At 42.8% G+C, this 10,566-nt stretch overlaps 1 protein-coding gene across 7 annotated transcripts in view; it reads right to left on the reverse strand.

The window, feature by feature from the left end:
• CDC27 (cell division cycle 27) overlaps positions 1-6,855 on the reverse strand; it is a 55,198-nt gene extending 48,343 nt beyond the window's left edge. For 3 of the 7 annotated variants that reach the window (XM_018065308.1, XM_018065307.1, XM_013972516.2), the window contains exon 1: positions 6,554-6,855. Coding sequence is in view for 6 of the 7 variants with exons in the window: in XM_018065307.1 (XP_017920796.1) it covers positions 6,554-6,580 (27 nt within the window). In the remaining variant the exon portion in view is untranslated. The remainder of the gene's footprint in view (positions 1-6,553) is intronic. The other 4 variants (XM_018065305.1, XM_018065303.1, XM_018065306.1 and 1 more) reach the window with 2 other exon arrangements.

A 10,566-nucleotide genomic window follows, 5' to 3' on the forward strand; every position in this document is an offset into this window, starting at 1 on the left:
ATTTTGTCCCACAAAGGACATGTAGTAATGTCTAGGGGGCATTTTGTTTGTCACAAATGGAGTGGGCATATAGCAGGTAGATGGCAAGGACACTGCAAAACACAGGACAAATATCCCCACAACAAAAAATTAGCTTGCTGAAAACATCAATAGTGCCAAGACTGATAAACCTTGATGTCCACTACTGTGAAACTTACTAGCCTGTATGTCTCCCTAAATCTTGTCTTGTCCCACCTTCCCAATAGCACCAGATTAATTTTTTCCCAAGCAGTGCTTTCATTATAATTTTTCTGTTCAAAAACCAATAATGGCTATTTTACCAACAAATTAAATCTAAATTCCTCAGCCTGGATGTTAAGTCCCCTTGTAACCTGATTCTACCTGACTAGCAAAACCTTATCTTTTCTGTTCTCAATTCCCATTCTAGACAAGGCTATAATTTTTATTGTTTTCTTGTTCCTGAGCACCATTCTCAACTTTGGGCTTTTGCTGATGCCATTCGGTGCCAAGCATATTCTCCTCTACCAATTCAAACCCTTTTGACTTTCTAAAGCTTTAATTTCTACTCCTTCCAGAAACCTTTTCCATCTTTCCAGTCCACAAGGATCTCTCTTTACTGAATTTACTATTATCTGTGCAAACACATACATACTGACTTGCAACATTATTCAGTTGCTCCCATTAAGCATATTTATCTTCCCAAAAAGACTGGACCCCTCAAAAGATGAGAAGTTATATATCTACATTTCTACTGGTTGGTTTCACAAATATCTTATTTTGTTCACAACATAACTCTTAATGGTCCTCCTTCAAATTTGTTTTCCCTGCAAAGAATTCTCCATTTATTAAACATTACCCCCCAAATGAAATCTAGGTAGCTGTTCTTGATTCCCTCACAAATGATCAATTTCCATGATGCATTGATTCTACCTCCAAAGTATCTCTTGAACTTAATCTACCTCTTTCCTATTCCACTGCTACCACTTTAGTATAGGTTACCAATTCCAAAGAAAGGAAATGCCAAAGAATGCTCAAACTACTGCACAACTGCACTCATCTCACATACTAGTAAAGTAATGCTCAAAATTCTCCAAGCCAGGCTTCAGCAATACATGAACTGTGAACTTCCAGATGTTCAAGCTGGTTTTAGAAAAGGCAGAGGAACCAGAGATCAAATTGCCAACATCTGCTGAGTCATCGAAAAAGCAACAGAGTTCCAGAAAAACATCTATTTCTGCTTTACTGACTATGCCAAAGCCTTTGACTGTGGATCACAATCAACTGTGGAAAATTCTGAAAGAGGTGGGAATACCAGACCACCTGACCTGCCTCTTGAGAAATCTGTATGCAGGCCAGGAAGCAACAGTTAGAACTGGACATGGAACAACAGACTGGTTCCAAATAGGAAAAGGAGTACGTCAAGGCTGTATATTGTCACCCTGCTTATTTAACTTCTATGCAGAATACATCATGAGAAACTCTGGGGGTGGAGGAAGCACAAGCTGGAATCAAGATTGCCGGGAGAAATATCAATAACCTCAGATATGCAGATGACACCACCCTTATGGCAGAAAGTGAAGAACTAAAATGCCTCTTGATGAAAGTGAAAGAGGAGAGTGAAAAAGTTGGCTTAAAGCTCAACATTCAGAAAGCTAAGAGCTTGGCATCTGGTCCCATCACTTCATGGCAAATAGATGGGGAAACAGTGGAAAGAGTGACTGACTTTATTTTCTGGGCTCCAAAATCACTGCAGATGGTGATTGCAGCCATGAAATTAAAAGACGCTTACTCCTTAGAAGGAAAGTTATGACCAACCTAGACAGCATATTAAAAAGCAGAGACATTACTTTGCCAACAAAGGTCTGTCTAGTCAAGGCTATGGTTTTTCCAGTGGTCATGGATGGATGTGAGAGTTAGACTATAAAGAAAGCAGAGTGCTGAAGAATTGATGCTTCTGAACTGTGGTGTTGGAGAAGACTCTTGAGAGTCCCTTGAACTGCAAGGAGATCCAACCAGTCCATCCTAAAGGAGATCAGTTCTGGGTTTTCATTGGAGGGTCTAATGTTGAAGTTGAAACTCCAATACTTTGGCCACCTGATGGGAAGAACTGACTCATTTGAAAAGACCCTGATGCTGGGAAAGATTGAGGGCAGGAGAAGGGGACGACAGAGGATGAGATGGTTGGATGGCATTACCTACTCAATGGACATGAGTTTGGGTGGTCTCTGGGAGTTGGTGTTGGACAGGGAGGCCTGGCGTGCTGCAGTTCATGGGGTCGCAAAGAGTTGGACTGACTGAGCGACTGAACCGCACCATCATCTTAAGACTGTATTTATTCTTGCCTTCTTCCTTGACCTTTCACATACAGTAGCCAGGGATCTTAACATCTATATCAGATTATGTCAACCCCCAGCTGAAAAGTCATCAGTGATTCCCCATGACACTTAGAATGAAAAATGAACTCCTTACTATGGCCTTACATTAGTATGCAACTCCAGCCACACTGGCCTTCTTTCAGGTCTTCCAATGCCAAGTTGTACTGTCTCAGGGACTTTGCACATGCTGTTTTCTCTGCTTGTAGTTCTCTTCAAACTGTTTGTGTCTCAAACTTTGAACTCAGCTACAATGTTATTTGCTCAAAAGGAACTTTCCTAACATCCTTTTTAGAGAATGTTTTAGAATGTCTTTTATCTGCACTTGACACATAGCAGGTGCATAACATTCTTTCCAATTTGATTATTTCGTTGAGGCTGCTTCTGAACTTTGATGGTCTAACTGCAAACCTGACTGAAGTCAGGACCCTCTTATTAGGTCTCTCTCCTAACACCCTACTCAGAGTACCATTCTTTTCACAATTTATAATTATTAATTTGTGATTATCTGTCTCATGCTTTCTCTATATATAAGCACAAAGGCTGTATCAAGGCATGAGTCCATAAAGGAATTATCACATATCTGTAATGATTTCCTTCTCTATCTCTATGCAGCACTGTCTTCAAAATACTGTATTGTACCTAAATATGAGAATCTGTTTTCTAAAAGAAAATTCCATAAACAAATGTATTTCAGCTAACCTGAGTACATTTTTTGAATGAAGACCAAATAGTCAAATGGTATTGATTTATCAATTTAGCTATATATATATATGTGTGTGTATATATAGGGGGTAATCATCTATAATGTATATATAGAGGGGTAATCATCTAACACAATTTTCCTGAATACACCATCTTCAATTCTAAGTTATTTGAAAATGGTACCCTTTGAATCTGTGGTAGATGCTGTCCCTGTACTTCTTATCCTAAGCCAAGAGTATTCCTTCACTATCTGTTGCTGCTGCTGCTAAGTCGCTTCAGTCGTGTCTGACTCTGTGCGACCCCATAGATGGCAGCCCACCAAACTCCACCATCCCTGAGATTCTCCAGGTAAGAACACTGGAGTGGGTTGCCATTTCCTTCTCCAGTGGATGAAAGTGAAAAGGTAAAGTGAAGTCGCTCAGCTGTGTCTGACTCTTGGAGACTCCATGGACCGCAGCCTACTAGGCTTCTCTGTCTGTGGGATTTCCAGGCAAGAGTACTGGAGTGGGTTGCCATTGCCTTCTCCGCCTTCACTATCTAAGCTAAGCTAAGCTAAGTCACTTCAGTCGTGTCCGACTCTTAGCGACCCCATGGACTGCAGCCTACCAGGCTCCTCCGTCCATGGGATTTTCCAGGCAAGAGTACTGGAGTGGGGTGCCACTGCCTCCTCCGCTTCACTATTCAATGATCTCTAAAACAATATTATGTGTAAAAGCAACCAGTTACTATACTGCTTATTAAGATGATTTTTCCAAGGCTTTTTTTTTTAACAACTTCATTCAACACTTCCGTGATGTCTTACCCCCCAGGAATAATTGATAAATCTATATAAAATTAAAAATCGATTTCATCAGGTGGATTTTATACACATTCAAATTGGCACTGATTCAAGTCACTTAGGCTAGCAATTATTCCTTCCCAAATAGTTATTTTCTGCCTTATAATAGGAGAGATTTTTGAAGACTCAAAGTAATACTTTTTTATAAAAGATAATTTGGAAGAAGTGCTTATATTTAGGCTTACATGGTATATCAAACTGAGTATTCCATGTTTAAGCTTTAAAAAAAGAAAAAGAAAAACTCAGTTGCTCATCTTTTCTCTCAACTTTTTTCTATGCCTAATAACAATGGCACCCCACTCCAGTACTCTTGCCTGGAAAATCCTATGGATGGAAGAGCCTGGTGAGCTGCAGTCCACGGGGTCACTAAGAGTCGGACACAATTGAGCGACTTCACTTTCACTTTTCACTTTCATGCATTGGAGAAGGAAATGGCAACCCACTCCAGCGTTGCCCGGAGAATCTCAGGGACGGCGGAGCCTGGTGGGCTGCCGTCTATGGGGTCGCACAGAGTCGGACACGACTGAAGCGACTTAACAGCAGCAGCAGCAGCAATAACACTTCAAACCCTGAGACAACCCTCAAAAGGACACACCTTTCCAACTTACTCTCATTCCTTTACAAATACAAGCAATCACTTATTATAGTTTAAAAAGCCAGTGTTGATTGTTCTCCTATTGCTCTAGATCCCTTCTTGAATGGCTTCTTATACTAAAAATTACAACCAAAATTCTCACCTAATTATATCCTAAAACTTATTACCACTGTCAGTGGCTTGTGTGTGGGGAGTAGACAAATTTGACTCTTGAGCCCTAAAAATATCTAAATGCATTACTGCTAAGAGTACTTTAATGAAAAACAGAAAACTTGACGTGTTTATCACACAAGGAATATCTTTATCAAGGAATTGGCTACATATTTCTCTCCATGCTTTTATGCAAATTAGGTGGCTCTGGTTATAAAGAACCCGCCTGTCAATGCCAGAGATGTAAGAGACACAGGGTTGATTCCTGGATGGGGAAGATGCCCTGGAGGAGGGCATGGCAACCCACTCCAGTATTCTTGCCTGGAGAATCCCATGGACACAGGAGCCTGGCAGGCTACAGTCTACAGGGTCGCAGAGAGTCAGACACGACTGAAGTGACTTGCCACAGGTGCATAGGCTATCCATAAAACTAGTTTATCATCTTAGAAGCCATATCTATAAGGCAAATGTATCATTAATTGTTAAGACAAAATAACAAAAACATGAAACAGAAATTATACAACTTGAGTAATCTGCTTAACCATTTTAGAAGGTATAGATAGCAACTTACAATTTCACCTTAGGTCTCAAAAAAAAAAATTAAAAAGGGACTCTTTACTAGTAAATTTGGATGGAAAGAAACAGCTTTGAAAGCACCAGTATAATGTAAAAACAGAACTGTTGGTACAATTCTGTACAGAAGACAGAATCCCACATTACACTAATTAAAAAATTAATAGCTGCTACATGTAAACAGCTAAAGAAAGAGCCAACTAGGAGTAACTGGTATTTCATCCTGTGATGAAAAAAATTAAAGAAATATGGAAGGAGTGATGTAGTAAAATATTTTACTATTTGATATCACAGGTCTTTAAGAGTAACATGAAGCAATTTCTAAAATCGGTTTGCTTTCAAAATAAAGTGCATGACTCAATGACATCAGTTGATAGAGGTCAACTCTTCTAATCAAGTCAAAGATCATATGATAGGGTAAAAAGTCTCCCAGACCTGGTCCATCACCGAGGGACAAAAGATTTAGTTTCTTCAGATGGCAGGAGGGGGAAATGACTTGGCACCGCATCACACCCTTAAAATCCAATAGGGTTTTCTTACATGCCAACAGAGCACTGTGCGTCAAAGCAAGCCTTGGTGTAGTATGGATGGAAAAATCATGATTTGTCTTTCATTTCCTGAACGCCTTATAAACATGCACAGTAAAACACTCCTGATCCCCATCACAGGTCATGGAAAAAACCGATTTGCTGTTTCCAACCCCTCCCCTTGTATAGGTGCTTGCGCCTCTGCACTGGGCCTTGGGGTTCTCTTCGCAGATCATTGTCCGGAGGGAAACTGAGTGAACGAGGAAAGGCAACGTGGGCTAGACAGTTTGTCAGCAAAACAGAAATCAGTATTAAAAACACCGATCCTACCCTCCCTCCACTTTCTCCTAGAAAACAAAAACAAAACCAACAGTCGCCCCGCAAACTTGCCCCACCATTATGAAGATCGTACAGGCGCTGATCAAATATGCGTCCCAACCATCCTTGGGCAAGAGAGCACCTGGGGCGAGTTTTCGGCCCCTCATCGCTCACCCCGGCCCGGGCCCAGCCCCTGGGCTGACAGGAGGGGCTCGCCCGACATTGGCCCGGAGGGAAAAGGAGGGATTATCGCCGAACTCCACTCACACCCGGGGAAGAAGTAACGCAGGGCCAGAGGGAACGCTGCTGAGGCTGCGGGCAAGGCCTCGGAACTGACGAGAAGACTGGCAGGAGCCGGCGTCAGGTGAAGCGGGAGAAGCAGCAGGGCCTAGGCCGCACCAGGCCGCGAAGTGGCCATACGCCGCTTCCCGACCGAGGTTGCGAGCCAAGCCTCAGGGAAGAGGGTTACCATTACCTGGACGGGTTCCTGCAGCACCGTCATCCTGGAGGTTCAGGCCCACTTTCTGCAGTGCCTCAGGCCCCCCCCGTAGCGACTCCGGCCCGGCCAGCCCCGGCTCATTTAAACTCACCAGCGACCGTTACCGGGGGATGGGGGAGGCCGAGCGAGAGCCGAGTACCTCCGAGCGGGACACGGAAAAACCCGAAGTGGAGAGACGCGCGCGGGGGCCAGACGGAAAGGCCCGAAGTAGACCGGAAATACCCGAGGTGAATCGGCGGAGGAGAACACCGTTGCCGGAAGTTGTCGAGGAGTACCGGAGACGACCGAGCGTGACCCAAAGCGTATGTTCCTCTTCTCGATCACGCCTTCACTCACGCACGCCACGCCCCGTCGGCCTTTGGGCAGGGGCACGCCCAATCGGTAACCAATAGGCTGGGCGTGGCGTGCGGGAGTCGGCCGGCAGCGTTACGTGGCCAGGCTTCAATCTTGATTCGCGGTTCAAGCTTGCTGGATTAATTGGTGCGCGGTGGATTAAGCAGAGGGTTAAACTCAAGAGTTTGGGGCTGATTTTAATTAATCAAGAGATATCTGTCTGTTAAGTTTAGGTCATTTATCCATTCCTGAACTCTTATTCATGGCTCAAAGGGAAATAGGAAATTGGAAAGACTTCCCTTTCACTTTTCACTTTTATCATTGGAGAAGGAAATGGCAACCCACTCCAGTGTTCTTGCCTGGAGAATCCCAGGGACGGGGGAGCCTAATGGACTGCCGTCTATGGGGTCGCACAGAGTCGGACACGACTGAAGCGACTTAGCAGCAGCAGCAGCAGCAGCCACTATTTAAAGATTCAATTTGACCCCTCTCCTCAGATTACGGTCTGTTGAACGGAAAAGTAATGTAACAAAGAATGTTATATTATGTGATGCCCATTATAAGTGATGTAAAAATCCAGAAGAGAGGAAAGGGAAATTAGCGTTAAGATGATCAAGTCTCTGAGAGAGAGACTTTATTTTGGGGGGGGCTCCAAATCACTGCAGATGGTGATTGCAGCCATGAAATTAAAATATGCTTGCTCCTTGGAAGAAAAGCTATAACCAACCTAGATAGCGTATTAAAAAGCAGAGACATTACTTTGCCAACAAAGGTCCATTTTATCAAAGCTATGGTTTTTCCAGTGGTCATGTATGGATGTGAGAGTTGGACCACAAAGAGAGTTGAGTCCGGAAGAATTGATGCTTTTGAACAGTGCTGTTGGAGAAGACTACTGAGAGTCCCTTGGACTGCAAGGAGATCTAACCAGTCCAACCTAAAGGAAATCAGTCCTGAATATTCATTGGAAGAACTGATGCTAAAGCTGAAACTCCAATATTTTGGCCACCTGATTTGAAGAACTGACTCATTTGAAAAGACCCTGATGCTGGAAAAGATTGAAGGTGGGAGGAGAAGGGGACGACAGAGGGAGAGATGTCTGGATAGCATCACTGACTCAATGGACATGAGTTTGAGCAAGCTCCGGGAGATGAACAGGGAAACCTGGTGTGTTGCAGTCCATGGGGTCACAAAGAGCCGAACACTACTGAGGGACTTAAATGAAGATGAGAAAAGCTGCTGCTAAGTCGCTTCAGTCGTCTCCGACTCTGTGTGACCCCATAGACGGCAGCCCACCAGGCTCTGCTGTCCCTGGAATTCTCCAGGCAAGAACACTGGAGTGGGTTGCCATTCCTTCTCCAATGCATGAAAGTGAAAAGTGAAAGTAAAGTGATTTTTAGGTGGCCAGATCATGGAAAATCTCAGAAACAGGGCAGAAATGTTTATTCTTGATAGGAGAGGCATTGTGACGTATTGGGAAATCAGGTTGGATTTCAATTTTATTTCTGACACTATTAGCTTTACGTCCTTAGGCAAGCACAACCTCACTGAACTTGTTTATCTTTAGTTTGAAAACAACCATTAAGAGGACAAAATGCATTAATGTATGTAACTGTCTAACACACATAGTGAGTGAGTGAGTGAAGTCGCTCAGTCGTGTCCGACTCTTTGCGACCCCATGGACAGTAGCCTACCAGGCTCCTGTGTCCATTGGATTTTCCAAGCAAGAGTACTGGAGTGGGTTGCCATTTCCTTCTCCAACACACATAGGAGGCTCTCAAATTTCCTTCCTATTACTTCTCCCCCTAAAGTGTGTGAACAGGGAACTATTAAAATTTTAGTTTTTGGTAGATGAGAAAAACAGTCGTTGCAATATTTTAAAAATTGAAGTATAGTTGATTTACAAGATTGTGCTATTTTCAGGTGTATAGCAAAGTGATTCAGATATGTATTTTTTCAGATTATTTTTCCACTATAGATTATGCAAGATATTTTTTATAGTTCCTGTGCTATATGGTAAATCCTTGTTGCTTAACTATTTCATGTATAGTAGTTTGTATCTATTAACCTCATGTTCTTAGTTTGCCTTTCTTTCCCTCCCTTTTCCCTTCCGTATCCATAAGGTTGAAGAAAACACTTTTTGAAGGTTAACTTCCTAATCAGGGCATTTCTAGGCTAGATGTGGGACTTCAATTTTAAAAATATTGCAAAGACTGTTTTTCTCAATAGTGTATTCCATTTGTGTGGATATTTCTCTTTTTGGTTCTAACATTTTATGTAGATGAAATCAGTTTAGAATGGGTCACTCCCTTCCTTTGGGTGTTGCTGTGGCGGGGAGCGGTGGCGTGGGTGTTTTGTTTTGTTGACAGAGCTATAGCCTTTACTGGCGGCCATCTCTAGTCACTGCTTGTGTGCTTGTAGCCCCAGAAAGGGTAAGGTGATCTTATGCAGCCCTGTGCCTTGCAGGGTTGGGCTGGGTGAATTAGGGTGGGAATAGTGTCCAGTATGGTAGTCAGTACCTAAAGTTTAGTTAAAGTCAAGTAAAATTTAAAATGAAGCTCTTCAGATGCCCTATCCCCATTCCAGGGACTCAATAGAGACATGTAGCTAGTGATTCCCATACTGGATAGCACAGGTACAGATTATTACCGTCATTGGCTTGATTAGGACTGTAAGATCCAAGATGGCTTCACTCACATGTTTGGGCCCTTGGTGCTGGTTGTTGGCTGAGCCCCTTATTTCTCTTCCACATGACTTCACATCAGTCAGTCGTCTGACCCTAACTTCTTGACTTGGCACCTGGCAACCAAGAAGGCAAAACCAGAAGCTGTAAGGCCCCTTAAGGCCCAGGTCTGTAAGTCAAGCTCCATCACTTCTAGTTGGTCAAATTAAGACACAGAGGCCGACTGGATTCAACTGGAGGAGAAATAAGAGTCCACCTGTAGATGGGAAGAGTGGCAAAGCGACACTGCAAAAGGCATGTGCCACGGGAAGGATCGATCATCTTTGAAAACAGTCTACGAGGTTTGAGATGCCAAATGAGAGAATCTGGTAGGGGAATGGAAAGAAAGTGTGTGTAGGGGGGTAATTACTCCTAAAATGTGACACAGTATTACTCTTAAAATGTGCCGCTTTAACTGACCACAGCACTCCAGATTTATTCCAATGAATTCAGAATACAATAGAACTCATGCTTTTATTATCTGGATGACTTCTATTAAAGTGGGCTAAAGTTTTACTTACATAACTCTGATCCTGCTAAGCTTTTGGTCGTTTTACACACACACAGCACTTTTTCACACAACAGGCTTCCAAGTCATGTACCTGAGCATTTGATTCTTATAAATTTCAATGTAGAAACTAACAACACAGGATATATAAGGCAGATTTTTGTGTGTATGAAAATGTGTGTCTAGACTCAGCATTTAGAGATTCTGTGATGCTTGTCACGCTGGCTCATAAGCTTAGAATTTGCCTAAAGTCCCACTTCGCACCCCCATACCCTTTTTTTCTTTTTTCAGAAAAAGAGCATCTCTTTTCTGACCATTGGTCATGGGCTAACACATCTGTTGTGGTTTTGTGCTCATTCACAGCAAGACCACATTTGTTTGAAATTGTGCTTCGATGGACTCTTTTAGACCATTTTTACTTCCTTTTCT

This window comes from Capra hircus, chromosome 19 (genome assembly GCF_001704415.2).
Source record: "Capra hircus breed San Clemente chromosome 19, ASM170441v1, whole genome shotgun sequence".
NCBI classification, from domain to species: domain Eukaryota; kingdom Metazoa; phylum Chordata; class Mammalia; order Artiodactyla; family Bovidae; genus Capra; species Capra hircus.